Raw genomic sequence first — 25,363 nt, forward strand, 5'->3', positions numbered from 1 at the left:
AGGCCGGACGCCGCGCGCAGCTCCGCCCCCAGGACTCGGACGGCGGGGGCGGCGGGTGGGGTTGGGATGCGGGCTGCGGGGTAGCGTGGCCCCGGGGGCGAGGGGCATGGGCAGGCGCGGGGCCCACCGGCTTCGAAGCCTGCGGGGCTGCCCTTGGGCCGCCCGACAGCCCCTCCTCCGCCGGAGCCGCCTGGACCCCGCTGCGGACGTCTGCAGGATCCCGCCCAGGTGAGTGCTCGCCCCAGCCGCCCGGAGCCCTCCTTAAAGGGTCCCGCAGGCCCCTTCCGTGGGCGCAGCTCCTCCAGGAAGGGGCTGCTTCTCGGACCCTGTCGTGCTGCCCCCCTGCCACATCCGCGCAGCTCCGGTCGCTCTCTGCGCTTCACCTGTGCGGGTTGGAGGACCCTTTCTGGCCTGTACCGGGGCTGCCGTGCACTTCGTCTGCCCGTGGTCTGTTTGTCGTGCCCTGTGCATCTGCTTTACTCTCTCCGGGAACGAATGCGGTGTCCAGACGGGTAGGAGGGCCCCTGCCTGGGACGCCAGGGCTGGTGCTCCTTCAGAGCTGGGGCTCCCTTCCCAGACGCCGGCGTCTTGCTGACTCGCTGCGTGCTCGCTCCTGTGCTTCTCTTGAAACCTTCAAGGAATGTATCCCGTCGTGGTTGGGGCATATTCTTTGTCCGGAAGAGATAAAACTGCTGGAAACCGTGCTTCTCCAGAGCGCTTCCCTCCGTGGGGGAGACGGGGCCCCTGGGTGTAGTCCTGGGTTTGGCCAGGAAAAAACTCTTCTGGCCTTACTATCCGCTGTTCTTTGGTTCCTCTTCTCAGCGCAGTCGCCCAGCTGGTCATTTCCATTCGCTGGAGACACCGGCTGGAGCGCCAACACCTGTGCGCTTCGCGTTTCCATTTCTCTCCCTGGGTTTTTCTGTGCTCGACCTTCCTCCTCTCACAGACGTTAAGTGTTCAGTGCCCTGCGGTCCAGTCCTTGGGCCTCTTCTCTTTCCACAGTCAGAACCTTATCTATTCCCATGGGTGGCAGTCAGAGAGGGTTTCACAACCCATCTCCACTCCCGCCCCCGCCCTCCCCCCTTTTTTTTGCTTTTTAGGGCCACACCTGCAGGATATGGAACAACCCCGGCCAGGGCTCGAATCGGAGCTACAGCTGTGGGCCTGCATCACAGCCACAACAACGCAGGATCCTTAACCCACGGGATCAAACCTGCAACCTCATGGTTCCTAGTCGGATTCGTTTCCGCTGTGCCAGGAAGGGAGCTCCCCAGTCCCACCCTTGGAGCTCCAGCAGCTGTGCTCAGCCACGTGCCACTCATCCTGAAAGTTGTCATGGGCATCTTTGAACGTGGGGTGTATCCGTATCCACCAAACATATTCGCACACCTCCCCCAGTGTTGCTAGGCTCGGTAAACGGTGCCAGGCTTTATCCCGTTTACTAAGGCCGCCCTCCTTGGAATCATGCTGGATGCTTCTCTGTGGCCCTAGCTTTGAAAACGTATGGCATCGAAGCCCTTGTGCCCTAGTGGAAGCCATCATCCTTTTCACCTGCAGGTTGTATGGCATCCTGCTGGGTTCCTTGCTTCTCCTGCTCCGTCTTGCACAGGCCCGTTTGCAGTCTGTCCTGCAGACCCCAGAGGGTGTGAACAGCTCTCCCCAGGGGGCAGGAGGAGCAGGAGTCAGAAGGCAGCAGAGGACAGCAGCTCTCCCCACGTGCACCCACGTGGCCTGTAGTGAAGTGAAGCTCAGTCGGTTCCTGACTCCAGCAGCCCTTTCCTCGGTCCAGGGCCCCTCTGTCCTGAGTACAGGATGCCAGCCAGGGCATCTCCGGGGGGGGGGGGGGCACAGGCACTGGCTTGTGTTTTAGCTGCCGTGAGTCTAGGATGTCACCCGTTCTTGCTTTTGCCGTCTTACTCTTCAGATGCTCTCTGGCTGCAGTAATGAATGCGGTTTCTCTTTCCAGGGCTGGACCCTGACACGCTCTGCCACGGCCTGGCCTCCCCTTGGCTGTGATCCTTTCTCAAGGCCCTTGATCTTGTCACGTCCCTGCTCAGGGCTTTCCAGTGGCTTCCTGTGACATTTAGAATAACTGGGTGCTTTTCGGACCGTCTCAGCTGTTGGGTTCAAGTCTCTGGCAGACGTGTGAGAGGCGCGAGCCGCTCAGGTGTGCTCTGGTCATTTTCCTGGTAAAGCGTAACCTTTTCTTGTTAAGTTCATCCTTCACAGTTTCCATCCCTTTTGTTTCCTTTGTGGGCGTGGCCCTCTCTTTCCTTCCAGATTCTGAAGGGCTGTTGTTTGTCTGTTGAGAGGTGTTAAAAGTCGGCGCGTGAGGTTTTTTTTTATGTTGAAGCAATTCTGAATTCCTGTCTTTGCTTCTCCAGGTTTTGCATCGATGCTCCGTGCTCCCTGTGGTCTCGTGGTTGGGCAAGCTCATGGGTTTTTCCAAGGACACAGTCCTAGCAGCGACAGATCCTTTTATATTCTCGTCTCCAGATGTCATGCCACTGATGGCTTTTTTCTGGGTGCCGCCTCCGCTGGTATAATTGATGGGGGGTGTTGTATAATTAGTATTAGGTTCGTCATGTAATTAATTGAGGTGGCAGTGCTTGTCGTCTTCAGGCGTCAGAGGTAGTGCTTCTCGTGCTGCTCTGCTACATAGCAGCCTGGGTTTGGGGCTGACGTAAACCCTGTCGGCAGCAGTGATCAGTAAACAGTCTGTATCCGGGAACCAGAGAGGGTCTTATCTGAGCAGTCGCCTGCGAGACGCAGACTCGGGAAGCCCCTGGATTGTTTTCTTCCAAGATTACGAATCGAGAGGCTTTCCAAAGGCATAAACTGCATCAAGAATTGGGCTTGGCGCTGGCAAGAAGCAAGCCTGCTACTGAGCCCGGGATTGCTTGGGGTTGAAACGGGTGCGATTGTGTAAGGGGGACTTTGAGACCATAAAGCTGCAGTTGGCAGCTGCTGGCAGACACTGTTCTGAAGTCAGGTGTTGGTGTCCTGGACTCTGACATGGTTGAGAAAACTCAGGTGCCCAGGGTGACACGAACGTGTCTGAAGCCACCTCCACAGCAGCCAGTCGGCTCCATTTGGGGTGCCTGACCCGTGGTGGCTTCCTTTCTGATTTTTTTTTTTTTTTGTCTTTTTTGTCTTTTTTGCTATTTCTTGGGCCGCCCCCGCGGCATATGGAGGTTCCCAGGCTAGGGGTCGAATCGGAGCTGTAGCCGCCGGCCTACGCCACAGCAACGCAGGATCCGAGCCGCGTCTGCAACCTACACCACAGCTCACAGCAACGCCGGATCGTTAACCCACTGAGCAAGGGCAGGGACCGAACCCGCAACCTCATGGTTCCTAGTCGGATTCGTTAACCACTGCGCCACGACGGGAACTCCCCTTTCTGATTTTTAAATGATCTTAAATACATCCTTAGCACATAAACACACACACACATAAACAAATTAATGTGTGCATCTTTTAAAAAACCGTGTCCAGGAAGTACCCATGGGGTCAGCTTCATTGGATGTTTTCAACAAGGAGGGTTGAGGATTTTGTTGTGACTCTTCCCCGCCCCCCTTTTTTGCTTTTTAGGGCTGCACGTGCAGCATATGGAGGTTCCCAGGCTAGGGGTCCAATCAGACCTGCAGCTCCCAGCCTACGCCACAGCCACAGCCACACCAGATCCGAGCCGCATCCGCAACCTACACCACCTCTCACGACAATGCCAGATCCTCGACCCACTGAGTGAGGCCAGGGATCAGATCCACATCCTCGTGGATACTAGTCCGCTTCTTAACCCCCCGAGCCACAGCGGGAACTCCTGTCTTGACTCTTTGGTGCCTCTGGCGGTGACCCTCTCATTGTTCTTAAATGTGCTGGGATGATAAACCATATTAAGTGGTTTCCTCGTGTTAAGTAATCCTGAATATAATGTGCTGTTCTGAGCTGCTGGATTATGTTAATATTTGACTTAAGAATTATGCAATGGTGGTTTCAGGTAACATTGATCGTGGCTTCAGTTTTTTGTGTAACATCTTCCTAAGGGTTGATGGTGATGGCATTCATGTTACACGCATACTGTACATAAAGAAAATGAAAGCTATTTCCTTTATGAAGGCTCTGAAACGTTTCCAAAACACAGGAAAGGTCTGTCTGATAAAACGCGGGTGGAATTCTGTGCGGTTGTCACGGCTGGTGTTTTTGAGGAGTTTGTCGTTGCAGCTTTCACAGTTTCTTCTCTGAAAATCAAGTTCCTTTAGACTTTATTATCTTCGGGGGGGGGTCAACTCGGCAAATGATACAGAGTTGCAGAAATGTATCCATCTTGTCCAGATTCTACGCGTGCATAATTCTGCAGCACAGCCTGTCACGTGCTTCTGGGGCAGGTGGCTGTGTGGTGACACCCACATCTGCATTCCCTGCAGTGACCAGGCTTTTACCTCCTTCAGAAAAGTCTGAGAGCAGGATGGACCAAATGCTGGCGAAGGTCCTTGAGGGACTGCTTTTGCTCTGGGTCCAGCCAGTAGCTTTTCACCATGCAGACGGGTCTGCATCTGCCCCTGCTGCTCTGTGGAATTTCAGTCCTACAGCCATCGAGAGCCTTCCGTGTCACACACACACACACACAGGTGCTCCGTGGCTTTACCACGACTTTCTGGAACTGCTGTCCTTTGATGGCTTAATGAGTAACTGACCTCGGCGTCATCTCTCTTGGGTGACCATGGGGCACTGGGCGCCTGCGGGTATCAGATGCATGTCAAGGTGGACTTTGTCATACTCTCTTTGGGACACAGACCTGTCACCTATTTATTACTGTCTCATTTCTACCCACCCCCGTCCTGGACACAGGGGACATTCTCTTCCGCCAAGCAGCAGGAGCCTCTGCCCCGATGAGCTGCTGGGGTTGCATAAGCGGCTTCACTTGAAAAAAGCAAAACACCTCAAGGACCTCGTCTCAGACTCCAAGCTCCTTTAGCATAAGAACGGATCAGATTCCCTTCCTGTCCTTCAAAGTGCTTCTTGCTGTTGTATTGAGCAGGTACTCAGGTTTGTTAAACAGCACCTGCTTTTAAATGTTTAAAGTTATGCAATAGGGAAATTTGCTGAAAAAACATAAAAACACGAAGAAAGTTAAAATTACCTCTCGTTCACACCTCACATGTAAAAGCTGAGGCATTTCAAGGTGTCGTCTCTCAGCCGTTCCGAATGCTTTGTATTCCAGCACTTCTTCTGTGATTGAGAAACGCGGGGTGATGCTGAGTCTGTCCCCCTATCCAGCCTCTCCTCAGGATGGATTCCTGGCAGCGGGCTCCGTCCGTCCCAGGGTGTAGACAGTCAGCCTGCCTGCTGCTCGGTGCCAGAGCCAATTCCCGTTAAATGCCAGGTCTGTGGGAGGACCTGCCTCCGTGCTCCTTTCCCAGAGTGGCCCAGATGCGGGAGGATGAGCTCAGGCTGACTCCCGGTTCATGCCCTGTCCCAGCTCAGGTCTACACAGCCTGCCTGTGCCCCGCTGGGGATGTGAGCAGCTCTTTCCTCTTGGAGACATAAGGATCCCTCAGTGCTTCAGGAGAGGGGCATTGTTTGTACGTGGGGGGCCCTTTGTTAAGGAGACAGGCATTGTTTGTATTTGGGGGGGCCTTTGGTTCCCAGTAATCTCTCCCCCACAGCAGTTGGAGAGGCAGTTTCCAAGGGGGTTTTGAGCACGCTGGGGGCTCACACACTCACCGCAGTCGGGAAGCTCCCGGTGGGGGTGGGCTCGCACCTGACTTGGCATCAAGCCTGGAGCCTTCAGGGCTGGAACGCTCTTCCCTGACCTCCGCCCCCGCTTTCTGCCCCCCCTGGGCCCAGCCTGCCCTCCCCTCTGCCCGCGGGCCCTGCCTGGAGCCCCACCACTGGCCCGTCTGCCCTCTGCCCGCACCCTCCTCCTGGCGGGGCTGCAGGTCACGGCTCGGCCCGCGTCCTGCTGGGCCCTGGTCACTCTTAGCAGCGTCGTGTTTCCTTGGCCACCGGGTGTCTCCCCAGGAGCTCCTAAGCCTTGTGAGGGCGCTGACCCCCTCGGCCTGTTCCTTCCCATGTTTCCAGCCCTTCCACCACCACCCAGCCCAGACAGAGCCCGGGAATACTCGTCGGGGCCGCATATAAAGCAGCAGACAGTCTGGGGGGCGCTTTTTATTGTGACTGATGGACCGACTGCCCCGGAGAGGCCAGGGCACGCAGGCGGCTGACCCTGGTCCCTAAGGACCGCGCGTCTCGGGGCGCTGTTCTAAGTGCCGTTCGCTGTGTGGACACCGCGGGGCCGGGACAGCGCTGCGCTGACGGTCGCAGGATGGAGAAAAGCGAAACGGGGTCCCTCGCTTTGCACCCGCAGGTCTCTGGTCCGGACTGACGGTCTGCGTGTCCCTGCAGACCCTCTTCTACCTGGTGCACATCTGGAGGACGGACTGGACCAGCGCCGCCCAGCAGGTGAGGGGCAGCGCGGCCCCGGGGAGGGGGCCCCTCGGGGTCAGAGGGCAGCCACGCACCGGCAGCCTGACTCACCTGGGCTCGTGGTGCGCGTCGCGTGTGGGTCGGGGCCGAAGAAGGTCTCACGCCAGCAGGTGTTTGTTCCGTCAATACTGAGCCCTTTGCGTCTGCTGGGGAGGCTCGGCCGGAACCAAACCAGCCTAGAAAATACTTTGCAGAGTTCCCGTCAGGGCTCAGTGGAAACCAGTCTGTCCAGCACCCGTGAGGACGCAGGTTCCATCCCTGGCCTCTCTCAGTGGGTTAAGGATCCGGCGTTGCTGTGAGCTACAGTGGGGCTCGGATCCTGTGTCGCTGTGGCTGTGGTGCAGGCCGGCAGCTGTAGTTCCGATTCGACTCCTAGCCTGGGAACTTCCTTCTGCTGTGGGTGCCCCCCTAAAAAAAAAAAGCCGTGGTGTCGTCGCCCTGGGCGAATAGCGGTGTGTCCTGTTTCTCCTGCTCTGTCGTCCGGATTAGGCCTCCTGAGAAAACCCCGTGGTCGGTGGTTCCCTGTAAGCAGGGCGAGCAGCCCGTGCCCCGTGGGAGGGACGCGGGACCGACCTGCGGGCAGAGGCCCGGGCGGGACCCTCGGCGTCTGGGCCCGGAGTGCCCTGTTGGCTGGTCGGGGTCTGGGGTGAGCGGCTGGGGGCGGGATCCCCGAGGAGAGGGGCCTGGGGATGGACAGAGGGCGGGCAGGTCCTGTCCGCCTCCCCCGGACTGACCTGCGGACACGGCAAGTGCCCAAGACGCTAGTCTGGACCCTCGGCCCCGAGCAGCCGTCGGTGCTCATCTTTAGACTTTCTTCCGTGCGTCGGTGGCGGGAACAGGGCGCAGCGCGGAACCTCGGTTTCGCCTGCACCTGTCGCAAGGGGGACTTCTCTGTGGCGGCGTCGGTTTAGCCCTCGCTCTCTCCCTTTCGCCTCCCTTTTAAGAAATGTTTTCTTACATGTAAGGATAACCTGACCCCCTTGCTGTACAGTGGGAAAATAAAAAAAATTATTAAAAAAAAAGAAATGTTTTCAAGGACCGGAACTAAGCCGGGAGGCGCGCCCACCGCCCCCGCGCCGCGTGGGCGATGATCCTGCGGACCCGTCATGGTCACAAAGCTGACGACGATCCTAAACGGGGCGCTCGCGACGCCGCCGCCTCGCCTGGTCCGCGGCTTCCACCCGCTGCGGTGCTTCCGATGCCAGTGTGTGCCCATCATTGGGAAGGTCCGCAGTGTCCTGTTGGAGACCTTGCAGGGCGCCCGAGTTTTAAGTAAAAATTTCTCCTCGACGTGAATGCTCCTGTGGCTTTTAAATGTACAAATCCGATTGTCCCTTTGGAGTGTTCATACTCCTCCTTCTTCTTCTTTTTTTTTTTTTGTGGTTGTAATGTTTTTAATCTTTAGTAAAGCGCTGTATATTAAGAAAAAGTCTTTTGAAAACACATACCAGCCTACTATACAGGAGTCTTTAAATAGTATGCCTTTTAACGTGAGCAGTAACCTGTTAAAGTTTTCTTAATTCCTGAGATAATTATTGTGGTTTACTAGCATGTTATCCTGACAACATGCTTTTTTTGCCTTTTTTTTTTTTTTAAAGGGCCGCACCCACAGCATCTGGAGGTTCCCAGACTAGGGGTCGAATCAGGGCTGCAGCTGCCGGCCTACACCACAGCCACTGCCAGATCCCAACCCACTGAGCGAGGCCAGGGATTGAATCCACATCCTCAAGGATACTAGTCGGATTCGTTTCTGAGGCACCATGATGGGAACTCCATGACAACATACTTTTTTTGGCTGCACCCGCAGCACATGGGAGTTCCTGGGCCAGGGATCAAATCAGAGCCAGAGCTATGACCTGTGTCGCAGCTGCAGTAATGCCGATCCTTAACCCACCGTGCCAGGTCAGGGATCGAACCCACACCACTCGCTCGATTCTGCTCGTTTTGTTATCTATAAGTGCTTCCATAAACATCTGTTTTGTGCTTGAGTTTTGCATGTTTTTCCCACTTATCTAAGTGGAGCCGTTCTTACATGCTTCTTTGTTCCCCATTTCTTGAATGTAGCTTCGCTCTTGTGAAATCCACCCACGTGAGAGCAGGCATCCGTAATTCAGCCACTTCCCCTTCTGCGTAACACCCCGCTGACTGCAAACACCACACTTGTCGTTGCCTTTTTTCTCTTTGTCTTGTCTTTTTAGGGCCGCACCCGAGGCATATGGAGGTTCCCAGGCAGGGGTCCAATCCGAGCCCCACCTGCGACCTACACCACAGCTCACAGCAGTGCCGGATCCTTAACCCTCGGAGTGAGGCCAGGGATTGAACCTGCGTCCTCATGCATGCTAGTGGGTTCATTTCCACTGAGCCACAGTGGGAACTCCCTGCTTTCATTTTTGATTTTGGGGAATTTGGCAGCTGCCTACTTGTTTGCTTTCCTCACTGTATAAGTAATGCTGTAGCTCTGATTCAACCCCCAGCCCGGAAACTTCCATATGCTGCAAGTGCGGCCCTAAAAGGCAAAAGAAACAAACAAAAAACCCCGCATACCTCTGAAGTATCTACTGTTAACATGCTGTAAACTTCCAGGCTTCTTTCTTTGTGCGCCTACTGAGTTTGGCTCCCAAACTCTGGGCCACGGTGCTCAGGGGACAGCAGTACATCCATAGGGATGATTCAGGGTACATGAAAATTTCAAGGGCAACAGAATGAGGTGTGACACCTGTCAGCCACCACGCAAGCTGTCAGCTAAAGGTACTCACAGTTCTAACATTACACGCATCGTGTCTTTCGTCACGCTACCGTTATCTTTGCAAAACTGATGTCAGCAGTTGCTGTGATAAAAAGTTACTGTGTGAAGTCAGCGTGAAATAGGAAGTGAGGGTAGCAGGTCCACCCCGACCCCAGCGTCTGAGAAGTTAAGTGCCCGACAGGTTCAGGCGTCCCACTAGGAAGTAATGGCGGTTATTAAAGAATGAGACCGAAAGACACTATAATCTTTTAAAATGTATGTGTATTGTTTTAAAGCAGCTGCTAAAGTGTTAGCACATAGGTAATTATTAACTTGTTTAGACCTAAGTTACAAACAGGTATGTCTTTTGTCCTTGGGGTGCCCTGAAGAAAAACACTGCAACACTAAGAGTGCCATTAACCAAGAAAGCATGGGAATCTCTATCATAGACATTTTTTAACAAAGTGAATGTGGGGTCACATTGTGACACTCTGGCTTTCAAAGGGTCAAGGGACCGTCTCCAAGTTGTGAGTCCCTGATGGGGGTCCACAGAGATGCAAGCTTCGGGTGTGGTCTTCGCCTAACTCTCCGTTTCTGGGATAACTGCTGCCCTGGAGAGTTCTTGGCCATGTCACGGCCTGTAGCACATTCTCTGGGGCATGGACGGGCCAGTTGCTTTTTCACGTATGTATATAATCCCCTCCACCCCCGTCATCAGAATAGCTTTTAATTGGTTTTTAAATTTAAAAAAACTTTATTACAGCATCATCAATTTACAGTGTTGTGCGAATTTCTCCTGCACACTGAAGTGACTCGGTCGTACATGTACGTTCTTCTTTTATCTTCTCTTCCATCCTGGTTTATCCCAGGAGACTGGATAGAGTTGCCTGTGCTGCACAGCAGGACCTCATTGCTCATCCACTCTGAATGTCATAGTTGGCATCTACGAACCCCAAACTCCCCATCCATCCCACTCCCCGCCCAACCCTTGGCAACCACAGGTCTGTTCTCTATGTCTCTGAGTCTGTTTCTATTCTGTAGATAGGTTTATTTGTGTCATATTTTAGGTTATACATATGAGTGACATCATAGGGTGTTTGTCTTTCTCTTTCTGACTGACTTCAGTTAGTGTGAGAGTCTCTAGTTGCAACCATGTTTCTGCAAATGGCATTATTTCGTTCCTTTTTATGGGTGAGTAGTATTCCATTGTATATATGTACCACACCTTCTTTATCCATTCATCTGTTGATGGACATTTGTGCTGTTTCCATGTTCTGGCTATTGAGAATAGTGCTGCTATGAACATAGGGGGTCATGGATCTTTTTGTATTAGAGTTTTGTCCAGATATATGCCCAGGAGTGGGATTGCTGGTTCACATGGTAGTTCTCTTTTAGTTTTTTGAGGAAGCGCCATACTGTTTTCTGTAGCGGTTGCACCAATTTACCATCCCACCAACAGTGTGGGAGGGATCCCTTCTCTCTTCACCCTTTTCATTATTTGTAGACTTAGCAATGATGGCCGTTCTGACCAGTATGAAGTGGTATCTCATTGTAGCTTTGATACGCATTTCTCCAGTATTTAGCAATGTTGAGCATCTTTTCATGTGTGTTTTGGCCACCTGTGTGTCTTCTTTGGAGAAATGTCTACTTAGATCTTCTGCCCATTTTTTGTTTGTTTGTTTTTTGATATGGAGCTGCATGAGTTGTTTGTACATTTTGGAAATTGATCCCTTGTGGGTGCATCGTTTGCAAATATGTTCTCCCATTCTGTGGGTTGTCTTTTTGTTTTGTTTGTAGTTTCCTTTGCTGTGCAAAAAAGCTTTTAAGTTTAATTAGGTCCCATTTGTTTATTTTTATGACTTTTATTTTCTCGTCTTTTCTAGGGCTACATCCACAGCATGTGGAGGTTCCCAGGCTAGGGGTCTAATCAGAGCTGTAGGCGCCGGCCTACGCCACAGCCACAGCAACGCAGGATCTGAGCCGTGTCTGCAACCTGCACCACAGCTCATAGCAACGCCAGATCCTTAACCCACTGAGCGATGCCAAGGATCGAACCCACAACCTCATGGTTCCTAGTCAGATTCATTAACCCCTGAGCCATGACAAGAACTCCCCATTTATTTTTGTTTTCATTTTTATTACTCTAGGAAGTGGGTCCAAAAAATATCACTGCAATTTATGTCAAAGAGTGTTCTTCCTATGTTTTCCTCTAAGAGTTTTTTCATATTCAGCCTTACATTTAGGTCTTTAATCCATCTTGAGTTTATTTTTGTGAATGGTGTTAGAGAATGTTCTAATTTCATTCTATTACATGTAAGTGTCCAGTTTTTCCAGCACCACTTATTAAAGAGACTGTCTTTCCCGCCTTGTATATTCTTGCCTCCTTTGTCATAGCTTAGTAAACCACAGGTGTGTGGGTTTAGTTGTGTGCTTTCTATCCTGTTCCACTGATCCGTATGTCTGTTTTGTGCCAGTACCATATTGTTTTGAGGCCTGTAGCTTTGTAGTATTTTTTTTTTTTTTTTTTGTCTTTTTGCCATTTCTTGCGCCGCTCCTGAGGCATATGGAGGTTCCCAGGCTAGGGGTCTAATCGAAGCTGTAGCCACTGGCCTACGCCAGAGCCACAGCAACTCGAGATCTGAGCCGCGTCTGCGACCTACACCACAGCTCACGGCAACACCAGATCCTTAACCCACTGAGCAAGGCCAGGGATCGAACCCACGACCTCATGGTTCCTAGTTGGATTTGTTAACCACTGAGCCACGACGGGAACTCCCTTTGTAGTATATTCTGAACTCAGGGAGCCTGATTCCTCCAGCACCATATTTCTTTCTCAAGATTACCTTGTCTGTTCAGGGTCTTTTGTGTTTCTATACAAATTAAAAATTATTTTTTCCTTCAGTTCTTTGAAGAAAATGTCATTAGTGATTTGCTAGGGATTGCACTGAATCTGTGGCTTGCCCTGGGTAATATAGCCATTTTGACAGTATTGATTCTTCCAATCCCCAAACATGGTGTATCTTTCCGATTGTGTTGTCTATTTCTTCCATCACCATCCTGTACTTTGCAGAGCACACGTCTTTGCCTCCTCCTTAGGTAGGTTTATTCCTAGATATTTTACCCTTTTTGATGTGATGGCAAGTGGGATTGTTTCCTTACGTTCTCCTTCTGAACTCTCATTGTAGTGTATAGAAATGCAGGCGATTTCTGTGTATTAATTTTACATGACGCAACTTTATTGAATTCATTGATGAGCTCTAGTAGGTTTCTAGTAGCATCTTTATGATTTTCTATGTATAGTATCATATCATTTCCAGACAGCGAACGTTTTAGTTATGGTTTTCCAGCTTGGATTCCTTATATGTGGTTTTCTTCCCTAATTGCCAAGGCTAGGACTTCTAAAACTATGTTGAACAGCGGTGGTGAGAGTGGACATCCTTGTCTTGTGCTTGATCTTAGAAGAAATGCTTTGAGCTTTTCACCATTGAGAATGATGTGAGCTGCGGGTCTGTCATATATGGCCTTTATGACGTTGAGGTGGGTTCCCTCTAGGCCCACTTTCTGGAAGGTTTTATCATAGGTGGGTGGTGGATCTTGTCAGAAGCTTTCTCTGCATCTATTGAGATGACCGTGTGGTTCTTACTCTTCACTTGGTTAATGTGGTGTGGTGTGTCACCCTGATTGATCTGCAGGTGTCAGAAGGTCCTTACATTCCTGGGATGAATCCCACTTGATCCTTGTGTATGAGCCTTTTAATGTACCGTTGGGTTTGGTTTGCTAGTATCTGGTTGTTGAGGACGTTGGCATCTGTTTTCATTGGTGATATTCGCCTGTGATTTTCTTTTTTCAAGGTATCTTTGTCTGGTTTTGTTATCAGGATGACGGAGGCTTCGTAGGATGAGTTTGGAAGCATTTCTTCCTCTACAGTTTTTGAAAATAGTTTCAGAAGAGTAGGCATTAACTCTCCTCTAAGTGTTTGATAGAATTTGCCTGTGGAGCCGTGTGGTCCTGGACTTTGGTAATCACAGTTTTAATTTCAGTATTTGTGCTTGGTCGGTCCTGGAAGATTGCACCTTTCGAAGAACTTGTCCGTTCCTTCTAGGTTGTCCATTTCCTTGGCATGTGGTTGGTGTACCAGCCTCTTCTGATCTGCTGTATTTCCATGATGTCAGTTTTAACTCCTCCTTTTTCATTTCTAATGTATTGATTTGCCTTCACTTTTTTTTTTCCCTGATGAGTCTGGCTAAAGGTTTATCGGTTTTATCTTTTCAAAGAACCATCTTTCATTTCATTCATCTTCTCTATTATTTTCTTTGTCTCTATTTCATTTATTTCTGCTTTGATCTTTCTGATTTCTTTCCCTCTACCAACTTTAGGTTTTGTCTGTTCTTTGTCTGGTTGCTTCAGGGGTAGAGTGAGGTCGTTTGGGATTTTTCTTGTTTCCAGGAGTAAGAGTGTATTGCTATTAACTTCCCTCTTGGACCTGCTTCTGCTGTGTCCCCTAAATTTTGGATTGTTGAGGTTCCCATTTTCATTCCCGTCTTGGTATTTTTTCATTTCCTCTTTGATTTCTTCAGTGATCCATTGGTTGTTTATAGCATATTCTGTAGTCTCCATGTGTTTGTGGGGTTTTGCTGTTTTTCTTTTCCTTTTTAAGTTTTGTTGAAGTTTAGTTGACTGCCAGTGTTGTATTGGTTTCAGGTGTAGAGCCAAGTGAATCAGTTCGGGGGTGGGTGTGGGTGTGTGTGTGGGTGTGTGTACACACACCTCCGTTCTTTTTTCCCATGTAAGTTGTAACAGACTGTTGAGTAGATCTCCCCGTGCTCTACGGTGGGTTCTTCCCGTCTCTCTTCTGTGTCAGTGTGTGTATAGGTTATTCCCATCCTCCTAAGCCCCCCCGGTTTCCCCTATGGTAACAGTAAGACTGGTTTTGACATCTGTGAGCGTGTTTCTGTTTTATAATTTTTGTCTCATTTCTTATTAGATTCCGCATGTAAGTGATATCATCTGATGTTTGTCTTTCTCTGACTAGAAATGATCAGAGGACAGGACCCTCGTCAGGCTACATGCGCCTTTGTACTGCTTTTTGGGGCACAGACGTCATGCTGTTTTTCTTGCTTGACCTCTTTGCTTCCCTTTGTCCTGTTCCTTTTCCCCAGAACAGCAGCACATGCGCTGGCGTTCATTTTCCTGCCTTTCATCTTTTTCGTTGTCTGACAATATGCACAGCATAAACTCTGTCACTTTCGTCATTTTGAAGGGTAGATGTCCCAGGCATTAACTACATTCAAGAGCTTGTTCCGTTGCCACTGCTCTCCACTTGCAAATCTTTTTCTCACCCCAAACAGAAACTCTGCACCCACTGAGTAACAGCGCCCCATTTCCTCCTCCCCCGACACTAAACCACAGGTGGCTCTGCTCACGGCATGACAGGCCAGCAAATTCAGGAATAACAACTTTAATCAGAAAGCTAGCAGACTAAGAAGGTGGCAAACGGGGGTCTCAAAAAACCGTCTTGCCTCAGAGCGAATTCGGGCTCCTTTGCACTGAGAAGGGGAGGGGGAGGGGCCAAAGGTCACTCACGAGCTGTCACTTGCGTGGGGGCAGGGCTCACTGCAGTGCTGACCCGTGGCTGAGCAGGGCCACTAAAGGTCGCTCACTGGCGGTCTGTCGCTCACAGCTCCCCCCGTCCACGTCCATTCCACGGGCTCGTGGGAAGGGGGCCTCGACCTTCCTGGCGACTTCCTGCCGACCATGGGCGGTGGGGGGTGATGATGGATGGGACTCATCAGCCTTGTTCTGGGAATAGGAAGCAATACAGGTCTCTTTACCTTCAACTATTTAAACCTAGTAAAATTCCTGCTCCACTGAAGCTCTGATCTCAGCACCTATCCTTTTTCCAGAGCAACCATATGTCTTTGAAGGGGTCGCAAACCCATGGCTCCCTGGGCCCCTCGGGAGTCAGGTCATTGCCTGGTGGCAGTGGGGCTCCTCTGACCGTGACGAATCCGAGGCTTTACTCCGGCTATAACCTGACGGGTGAGTGCGTGTCGGTAACGCCACGTGGGGTCCTGCCCACCTGCAGTCAGCTGGCGCTCGGGCCCTTCTTCTCTCCAGGTGTACGGAGGACTCCGTCTCCAGGTCAGAAAGGGTGTAAGCTACCTCAGGTGCATGGGCAGACCTGCTGGAAGCAAACTCCTGAACAGAGGTTGGCGGAGTGCCCAGAGTCCTGGCATGGTTGGCAACTGCTGGAACTTTCAGAGCACTTAGAGACAGACAGACAGACAGACACACCCCACCCCCCGCCCCCACCACACACTGTTTCGAGGGGGCTTCAGTCAAGCCTGCTTCTGGGAGCCGCTGTGACCCACAGCAGGGCAGCCGGCCCGGCCTCATCCCCAGGTAAATGGTCTCCTGACACTCTGAGCCATGCTCCTCTTTAGCGTCGGCTCGTTTTCTCGGCCTTTCCTGGGGCTCGTGGTCTCCAGGGTGAATGTCGCTCCCAATTAACGGGCGGGGCTTTCGGCACTTGCTGGGCCGTGCTAGGGACAGAAGCAGGCCCATTGTCCCTTCGAAGGGAGTTAGGGGGCCCACCTCGGGGCCCGATTTCCTTCAGGAGGGCTTTAGCCACCTTGGAGGCTTTTTCTGTGCTGATAGGATCGGCCTCCACCCATCCTGAAAAAGTGCCCACAAATACTAGCAGGTATCGGAAAGGTCCTGCAGCTCGATTCTATTTGCCAGTCTTCTGGGGGGCAGGTCCCTCTGTGTTGGGTCCCCATCTGGGGAGGCCTCACAGCAACCTTTGGATTATTTGAGCACAAAGCATGCAGTTTTGAGCGACTCGCTGGATGGTGCTTTATAGGTCAGATCTCATCATCAGTTTTTGAATCCGTGGCAAGCTGGCACCTCTCCCGTCGCGGGACGCTTAGGAATGCGCTGGAGCACTGGGTCCAGGAGGGTCTCGGGGGTTGAAACACCTCCTCGTGCCCTGCATTTCCAGCCAGGCGAGGCCTGGTCAAGACTGAACCCCACTCTCTGGCCCTCTCCTGGTCCTTTTCTGGATGTACCGGCTGCTATTCTGACAAGTCCGTCCGGGCGAAGGGACCCTGACGGCTGGAGAACCGCCTTCCTTTGCGGCTCCTCTGCAGCTTGCTCAGCTGTCCGCTTGCATTTCATTCCCTGAGCGTCGCCCTTTCGGTGGCCTGGGCGGGGCATCCTGGCCGCTTGTGAGGGCGTATGGACTGCCTCTGACAGGGACAGGTTTTGTGTCTTTATGGTTTGAAGTGGGGAGCCCCTGTCTCCGGACTGCCCCGAGGGCGTGCGCCCCGGAGACGGCACGCTTAGGGTCTGTGCCCGTGTGTCTGCATTTTCCCCCGGTGGCCGCAGGGCTCCTGTCAGAGCCCTGGTCTCTGCCTTCTGAGCCGAGCTCCCGGGCGGCAGGGCTTTTGCTTCAGCAGCATTTTCAAGGGTCACCAGCGCATCCTCATGGCGACGCCGCCCTCGGTCCATGAAGCCGTTTGCCTCGTGAACCGTCCCACGTGTGGCTCAGCCAAGGGCTGGTCCGTCGGGTCCCGTGTCCTGGAGCTCACCAGCCCAGCGACACGGAGGCAGCCGCGCTCTGGGGACGGTGCGGCATCGACCGGGAGCAGCGCGGCTGGACTTGGGGCGGAAGTGACTTGAAGTCGTAGTGAGAGTTGTCTAAGAGGACGGCTTGGTGCTTTCCCGTCCTCCTGGGGGTCAGCCAGTAGCCCCCTTGTTGTTCCGGTAAAGAGAGGACAAGGGACACACACAGAGGTGGGCGGCCCCGGGGTAAACGTCTCAGCTTCCTCGGGCGGGTCACAGGTAGCTGCCAGAGCTCGGAGGCAGTCTGCTCCAGCTGTTTTGAGAAGCAGGCAGAGGCCGGGGGAGACTCCCCGGGGACTGAGTGAACACCCCGAGATGTATCTCATGGACGCCCCATTTGAAAGGTTTCTTAGGTCTGGCAGTCCCCAGGCCGGGGTTCCACTGACCTTGTCTTTCTCGTCGCCAAGGCTCTTTGGCGCTCCGTAGTCCACGTGAGGGGCTCAAGGTCATGTCCCTTTAAGGCCTCAGAGGGGCTTTGACGATGAGCGCATCCGATGAGGGGGTCCAGATCCTGCAGAATCCTGCCATTCCCAGAAACCCTCGCGGGTGCCGGCGAGTCTCAGGTGCGCCCAAGCCTGCAGGTGCCTGTTTGCTGTCTCGGGCAGAAGACTCCGCTGTCCTTGGGAAAGGGCCAAACCCAGACGCGAGACTCGTTGCTTTCAGACTGGAGCCTCCGTCTGGGAGGAGCCGGCTTCTGCGGATCTTCTGCCGACACGCATGGTAGGGCGGGCTTGCCGTGAGCAGGCCGTCCATCCGCATGGTGGGTAAGAGTCCTTCGTCCTGTGTGAAGTTTCCAAGGTCCCTGGCCAGCATTCCCCCAAACGAGGTAGGGGGACTCTGAAATCCTTGGGCAGGACTGCCGGGCAGTGCTGTTTCTGGGCCCTCCCATTCCAGGCCCAGCAGCTGCTGTGATTCTTTTGCAATAGGGATGCAGAGAAAAGCACCTTTCGAGTCTAAAACCGTCACCCAGCCGCCTTCTCCCGGCACAGGTGTGAGTAGGGGGTGGGTCAGAACCACAGGGTGCAAATCGTGGGCCGTCTCGGTAACAGCCCTCGCGTCTTGGGCAAAACGATACTCTTGCTGGGTTTGGATTTTTTTTTTTTACCAGGAGGATGGGATGTCATGTGGGGAGCTGCAAGGTTTAATCAAACCTGTTTTCAAAAACTTTTCGAGGCATTCCCGTCGTGGCGCAGTGGAAACAAATCCGACTAGGAACCATGAGGTTGCGGGTTTGATCCCTGGCCTTGCTCCGTGGGTGAAGGATCCGGCGTTGCCGTGAGCTGTGGTGTAGGACGCAGGCGCGGCTCAGATCCTGTGTTTGCTGTGGCTCTGGTGCAGGCTGGCAGCTGTAGCTCCGATTCAACCCCTGGCCTGGGAACCTCCATATTCCTCAGGTGCAGCCCTAAAAAGACAAAAACAAAACAAAACAAAAACACTTTTCGAGAATTGGCTGAGCTCCCTTTTGGCCTCTTGCCTCAGAGGGCACTGTTTTAGATGAGGTGTCTCAGCATCCCTTTATGACGGCATTTGTATCAGCCAGGCGTTCTGGGCCGCCCTGGGTGCCTTCAGCCCATGCTTCCGGCCTCACCTCTTTGCAGGCCTCTGGGGGAAGGGGCGCTGCCTCCTTTGCTGGGGCATCCGCGAGTGCCATGTGTAGGCTCACGGTGCGCTCCCGTGGGACTCTGATGACAAGCCCTTCTGGCAAAATAGTGACTTGAGCATTTAATTTACAAAGAAGATCGCGGCCCAGACGATGGATCGGACGCGCTGGCGCGTGTACGCAACTGGGTTTCAGGGTGAGGTCCCCTCATCGGCGTTCTAGCCGTTGTAAGAAAGAGCAACTGGTCCTTCTCCAGAAACTCCCAAAACTGGGATGGATGGGGTGTTTCCTGTGCCACCCGGGTGTTTACCACAGGGTGTGTCGCACGCGTATCTATCGGAAAGCCGGTCCACGGGCCCCGCCGTCGGAGTCACCCGGGCTCCTGTGGGGATGTTGGAATTGGGCGCCTCAAGTCCAAGGGAGCCCCTGGGCCTCTCCGTTCCTCATCAGAGGCTTCTCTTGCTCTCCCAGCAGAGGCTCCCGCCTTTGTTTTAGCGGTTTTGTCCTACTCTCCAGCCTCGGGCGCTCTGCTCCCCAGGCCCGGGTGGCTCCCTCTCTTACTAGGTGCCTTGGCTTCGGGGAAACCAGTGCTGCTGCCAGAAGGCAGCCTCGTCTCACACCCTCTGGCTTCCGCCGTTGGTCCCTGTGGCTGAACACTTGGCGAGCACCCTCTCGCTGTTGTCATTCCCCTCTTACATCTGGGGCGCTCTGTTTCCATTCTCGTATTTTCGGGGGCCTCAGGGTCTGCAGCAGTGTAGTGCCCATAAGCTGGATAGATTCCTCCTGCCAACTCGGATGGGTCCTCATTGGGTTCTGGTGCATCTCCTGGACTTTGTCTCAGCTCCTTGCCCAGGCAGCCCCCTTGGCAGACCCACCGAGACGCCCGGCCGTAGTGCGGGGGGGGGGGAGGGGCGTATCACCATCAGGGGACCCCAGTCCGGCTCCGCAGTGGCAGCCGCCACACTTGCTTCCGGGCTCTTCCGCCGGGGCCTCCTCTCTGGCCTTGTCAGCACCATCCTCGGGTCGTCCCAGCCAGCGTCGTGTTCTACGAGTGTGAACGGCTGCCCGGGAGGGATGGCGGGTGGCAGGGCTGGATGTGAAAAGGTCCGCCAGGTGAAGGGGGGCCTCTGGGCAAGTAGGACGATTTAGCTTTTTCCAGTTAAACCCGTCAGAAGTCGAGAATGGCCTGTGTGCCATAGAAACCCCGCAGCTGGCTGTTTGCATTAAGGCCTCCTGCGGGTCGGTGGCACAAGGGAGACTGTCCTGCTGCAGACGTGGCTCCGGGTCCAACTTGGGTGCCCTGTGGGGTCTTAGATGGTAACACCAAACCAGACTCCCTGAGCTCCAGGGGTTCAATAGAACCTTCTAGTTGATCCCCCCTAAGGAGGGGAGACAGGAGAGGGTAAAAACACTCCTGGCAGGGGAGCTCGCTCAGCGACAGGGCGAGTGGGGCTGGCTGGAGGGGTTCAAGGCTTGAGCCGGCAGGCCCTCGCTGACACTTACTCCCGCCCCCGCTCGTGGAGCCGGTTCTCCCTCGGTTTTGCCCTCAGACAAGGCGGCAGCCGTCTGACTCCTTTTCCTCCTGATGCAATAACGTAAATGCTTCTACGTCTGCAATCTCACCTTTTTCACCTGCGCTTTCTCAAAACCATTCTAACTGCGGGATTGTGTAAGCGAGCCACTCAGGGGCCACTGCTCTCCAGATCCTAACCCCTGTGGGGACCACACGCCGCGGCAGTAGCCGACCGTCTCTTTCCTAGTCCCAGGCCCCAGCTCTCTTTTGCCCAGCTGTTTAAGATACGCCCCGAAGGGCCTTCCTTAGGGACAGATGGAGGCGTTCCCGTATTTATAAGTTGAAGAAGCACCAAGCACAAAAAGCGCAAATTCCAGTCCCAAAGGCGCGAGCAGATTCCGTCGTGGATGAAAGCAGAACAAAAGCAAATGAACCGGTTCGCAGATCACATCGGGTAGAAGCCACCAGGAGTTCCCCTCTGTCACACGGTACTGCGGTCAGATGCAGGACAAACTGGCTTTTCCCTAAAGAAAGAGTCCACATTGAGAGGCGCGTGTTCCCGGTGACACACACCAGAGCGGCCTACCCGACCGCGTGGAGCCCGCTGGCTCCCACATGTCAACTCCTTGCTCCAGCTGCCAAGCACGGGGGCGGCCGGTGCCACTTGAGGGAGTTTCGAGGGCAAGAGCCTCAGGACGAGTGGTCCTGGCAGCTGCTAGGAACGTACCAGAAAATTGCCCCAGCCAGGCTCCTGACTGCTCTCCAAAAAGTGTTACGAAAGCCAAGTTCGCTCTGCTCGCCGCACAACAGGCCGATGCATTCAGAGAGCATCGTTCAGGCAGGAATAACGACTTTGATCAGAAAGCTAGCAGGCTGAGAAGCTAGCAGACTAGTGTCTCAAAAACCATCTTGCCTCAGTCCGAATTCAGGCTCCTTTCATACTGAGAAAGGAGAGGGGGAAGGGGCCAAAGGTCACTCTCTGTCACTTGCTTGGGGGCAAGGCTCACCCCAGTGCTGACCCGAGGCTGAGCAGGACCTCTAAAGGTCCCTCACTCACTCATGGTTCTCGCTTACAGTATCTCTTTGAGTCCCTGCTTTTAAGTCTTTGGGGAATAGCCTAGAGGCAGAACTGCCGGCTGAGAGGCGGCTTCTCCGTTCAGCTTTGTTGGGAGCTGCCAACCGGGTTTTCACAGTGGCTGCACCGTTTACATCCTCGGCAGCAGGGCACGGCCGGTGCCCCTGACTGCATCCCCTCACCGACACTCACTTTTAAAACGGTTACTTTCCGGTTGCAGCCGTCGTGATAGGTTGTCAGGTGATCTCTCCTTGTGGTTTTAATTTGTGTTTCTAAATGGCTGAGACTGTTGGGTACCTTTTGACGTGCTCATCGGCTGTCTGCGGCTGGCACCTGCACTGCAGCCTTTCTGGAGACCTGGCTCCCTAGCTTGCGGGTCTGATGCTGTTTCCAGTTAGCGAGTGTCAGCCTTGAATGGCGTCGTCCACTCCCAGTTGGTGTCAGCACTGCCCTCCCGCCTTCCAGTTCTCGGCCTGCTCTCCTGCCTGGCCCAGCGGCCACAAACTCTGCAGGGGCGTTTTCATTTCTGCTGTCACACTACTTCAGCTCCAGGATTTCTCTTTGGGTCCCGTGCTTTCTTCTCCTTTGATCCCATTGACTATTTGTTGCTGATGAAGTGACTCTCGGTGGCTCCCAGATAGAATCGAAGGGTCAGGGGCCAGTTCACAGCTGGCCCGCGGAAGGTGCGGGAGGTCTGGGCCCACAGCTGCTCTGACGTCGGGGACAGCCGCTGGATGCCTCCCCCTCCGGGTAGTTCGTGGCAGGGCTGGATGGCATCAGGATCGTCCTCTGGCGCTGGGAGATTTGGGGACTCGGTGGTGGGCGTGCAAACCCCACAGTCTGGGGGCAGCGTGGGAATGACCCGTGGTGCCATGTGCCTTTTTCTGAGGACGGATGCTGACCTCCAGGCCCCTCACCCATCACACTACACAGGCTCTGGTCTGGTCTTAAATTTCTTCTGCGGTATTTTTCTATTTTGAAAGTGCTTGGTTTCTTCCTGACAGTTTGGCAGTGGAGCTCTGGCCATGTCAAAAGTGGATGCAACACAGGAAAAAGTAGATAAACTGGGCTTCATCAAAATTGAAAACTTCAAGGAAAAAAAAGGAATTCCCATTGTAGCTCAGCGGGTTAGAAAGCTGACATAGGGTCCATGAGGCTGTGGGTTCCATCCCTGGCCTCGCTCATTGGTTAAGGATCTGGTGCAGCCTAGGCCTGCAACTGCAGCTCCAATTCACCTCCTAGCCTGGAACTTCATACGCTGCAGGTGCAGCCCTAGAAAAAAACTGAAAACCTTCTGGGCATCCGAGGAGACACTGTTAAGGAAGTGAAAAGACAGCCTCCAGAACGGGGGGAAATATTTGCAAACCGTCCATCTGACAAGGGCCTGGCATCCAGAGCATATTAAAACTCTCAGAGCTCACAGCAGAATGTCGCATGATTCAATTAAAAAATGGGTCATTGCTCCAAAAAAGATACACATTGGCCAGGAAATTTGTGGAAGGTGACGATACCTTTGGTGACGTGCATTAGAAATGCAGAGGCTGCAACGACAGACGCTCCCGGCGGGCTCGGGGGAAGCGAATCTGACGGGCATCCATGAGGATGCAGGTTCGATCCCAGTCCCCGCTCAGGGGGTCAAGGCTCTGGCGTTGCCGTGAGCTGTGGTGTGGGTCACAGATGCGGCTCGGATCCTGCGTGGCTGGCACGGTGGTGGAGGCCGGCAGCTGTAGTTCCGATTCGACCCGTGGCCTGGGAACGTCCATATGCCGCAGGTGCGGCCCTAGAAAGCAAAACAAACCAAAATACCAAAAAACCAATGCCACTGAATTGTGCCCGCGGAAGGTTAATTTGAGGCGAATGTTCCCTCGGTACGTGTGTCTTGAGTGATTATCCCGCAGCATCGCGGTCCATGTGGTGGGGACAGTGGTCGGCACTGTCCCGCAGGCTTTGTTCCTTCCAGCCGTGTTCTCGAATAACTGCCCTGCCCGCGCTCCCCCCAGGGCCTGCTGCTCACCGGGGGCTGGAAACAGCGCTGCGCTCTGCTCGTCCCCTGGGCTTCGTGTCGGGAAGCTCCGGCGGCCGTCCCTCTTCTCAGGACCGCCTGTGTGGGCCGGTCACATCCCCTGTCCCAGGCTCTAAACCCCCCAGGGAGGTGGGGACGCACCTGCTGGCATTTGGGGCCTGGGCAGCGGGAGAGAGCATAGGCTTATTTTTTAATTAACATGAAAGCCGAACAAAAATTGGCTAAAAGGCAAAAAAAAAAAAAAAAAAATCCTAAAAGTTATCATTTAGGTAAAAATATTATGCACACACATTCGACATTTAAGGTGTTTATTTTATCAGAGCTTCCCCGAGACAGGACCTCCGAGCACCCCGTCCACCCGCCCAGCGGGACGGGTTCAGTGAGAGGAGCGCCACAGGCAGAGGCTGTCGCACTGGGTCTGGGCAGACGGGGACCCGCTGTCCTGGGGGAGGACAGACCCTCAACACAAGACAAGACAGAAGGGAGCACCCGCGGAGGCCGAGTTGCGCTGGGGGAAGATGGGTCTCTAGAACTGTAACCCCCGCTCTCCCGCCAGACAGCGCGAAGTCGCCGCGGGACAACGAGGAAGCCGTCGCTGATGCCCCTTGGCACGCGGCTGAGGGCGAACTCGCTGCGGCTGCCGAGGCGCGGCCCCGCGGCGCAGGCTGGCGACGGCTCTGCGTCACCCGCGGCCGTGGAGAAGCCTGACTGCGACTCCCGCGGCCAGAGTAGCGACCGCGAGGGCACAAGCCAGCCCGCGGTAGAGAAGCAGCTGGCCCCCAGTCAGGACCGCCCCGACGGTGGGCACCGCGTCCTGGTCGCTGCCTTCCGTCCCCATCAGCTGCGTGGCCTGGCGCTCCGGTCGGACGACGTCCGGCAGGATCACCCCGCGGGGCCCGTCTTTTTCCAGGATGGGCAGCTCTGTTCGCAGAGAACGAGAGACGGTTCCCGCTGTGCTAGTCCGAGCACAGGGACCTTCCCGGAGGTGACACAGGCACACGCTGTGGCCGGGACAGCAGCACTGGCTGGTGCCGGAGGGATCTCGAGAACGGCCGTCCCCAGGAGACCCAGGCGGGGTCTCCAGGTAAGGGCAGAGACAGGGCAGCAGCTCCTGTCCCTTGTCAGTGTGCCCTGAGCACCTGGGCCGCGCGAGGTCCCGGGTGAGTGAGGTGGCAGCAGAGGGCACGGGTTGGGGGGGGGCCTTACCTGTGCCAGTGGGCTCGGCCGCTCTGACCCTGCGCAGCCCGGCTCGAACCTGCGCCTGTCGCAGAGGTAAAGGCAGGGTGGTCAGGTTAGCCCAGGGCCTGGTGGGAAGCTCGCTTCAAGCTCCCGCTTGGGGTTTCAATCCAAGCACGTCCGGAAAACGCCAGGGACGGCAGGGCCGCACCCAGCACTCGGCTCGCCACTGGCCGCTCCCAAAAATGACCCAAGAGGCGGCCCTGCTTTAGACTCGCAAGCGAAACCGAGGTTCCGCGCTGCGCCCTGTTCCCGCCACCGACGCACGGAAGAAAGTCTAAAGATGAGCGCCGACGGCTGCTCAGGGCCGAGGGTCCAGCCTGGCGTCCTGGGCACTTGCCGTGTCCGCAGGTCAGTCCGGGGGAGGCGGACAGGACCTGCCCGCCCTCTGTCCATCCCCAGGCCCCTCTCCTCGGGGATCCCGCCCCCAGCCGCTCACCCCAGACCCCGACCAGCTAACAGGGCGCTCGGGGCCCAGACGCCGAGGGTCCCCCCCGGGCCTCTGCCCGCAGGTCGGTCCCGCGTCCCTCCCACGGGGCAGGGGCCGCTCGCCCTGCTTACAGGGAACCACCGACCACGGGGTTTTCTCAGGAGGCCTAATCCGGACGACAGAGCAGGAGAAACAGGACACACCGCTATTCGCCCAGGGCGACGACACCGCGGTTTTTTTTTTTTTTGGGGGGGGGCACCCACAGCAGAAGGAAGTTCCCAGGCTAGGAGTCGAATCGGAACTACAGCTGCCGGCCTGCACCACAGCCACAGCGACACAGGATCCGAGCCCCACTGTAGCTCACAGCAACGCCAGATCCTTAGCCCACTGAGAGAGGCCAGGGATGGAATCTGCGTCCTCACGGGTGCTGGACAGACTGGTTTCCACTGAGCCCTGACGGGAACTCTGCAAAGTATTTTCTAGGCTGGTTTGGTTCCGGCCGAGCCTCCCCAGCAGACGCAAAGGGCTCAGTATTGACGGAACAAACACCTGCTGGCGTGAGACCTTCTTCGGCCCCGACCCACACGCGACGCGCACCACGAGCCCAGGTGAGTCAGGCTGCCAGTGCGTGGCTGCCCTCTGACCCCGAGGG

At 54.5% G+C, this 25,363-nt stretch overlaps 1 protein-coding gene and 2 long non-coding RNA genes across 11 annotated transcripts in view; 1 reads left to right on the forward strand and 2 right to left on the reverse strand.

The window, feature by feature from the left end:
- LOC110256118 overlaps positions 39-25,363 on the forward strand; it is a 44,568-nt gene continuing 19,243 nt past the window's right edge. Inside the window, exons 1-3 of one of the 4 annotated variants that reach the window (XR_002337388.1) lie at positions 58-228; positions 6,368-6,462; positions 23,956-25,319. This is a non-coding gene — a long non-coding RNA (uncharacterized LOC110256118). Of the gene's footprint in view, positions 229-6,367; positions 6,463-23,601; positions 25,320-25,363 lie in introns of all 4 variants that reach the window. The other 3 variants (XR_002337389.1, XR_002337387.1, XR_002337390.1) reach the window with 3 other exon arrangements.
- On the reverse strand, positions 6,153-6,770 carry LOC102157481. Its single transcript, XR_002337391.1, has 2 exons — positions 6,538-6,770; positions 6,153-6,440 (listed from the first exon to the last, which is right to left on the reverse strand). It is a non-coding gene; the product is annotated as an uncharacterized LOC102157481 (long non-coding RNA).
- The window catches only part of LOC102157639 (multidrug and toxin extrusion protein 2), a 43,143-nt gene continuing 41,119 nt past the window's right edge, over positions 23,340-25,363 (reverse strand). For 5 of the 6 annotated variants that reach the window (XM_021067939.1, XM_021067937.1, XM_021067938.1 and 2 more), the window contains 2 exons: positions 24,252-24,306; positions 23,711-23,966 (listed from right to left, as the gene is read on the reverse strand). In XM_021067939.1, coding sequence (XP_020923598.1) covers positions 23,728-23,966; positions 24,252-24,306 — 294 coding nt within the window. In that variant the 3' untranslated portion in view covers positions 23,711-23,727. Of the gene's footprint in view, positions 23,967-24,251; positions 24,307-25,363 lie in introns of all 6 variants that reach the window. The other variant, XM_013981366.1, reaches the window with a different exon arrangement.

Source organism: Sus scrofa, chromosome 12 (genome assembly GCF_000003025.6).
Source record: "Sus scrofa isolate TJ Tabasco breed Duroc chromosome 12, Sscrofa11.1, whole genome shotgun sequence".
NCBI classification, from domain to species: Eukaryota; Metazoa; Chordata; class Mammalia; order Artiodactyla; family Suidae; genus Sus; species Sus scrofa.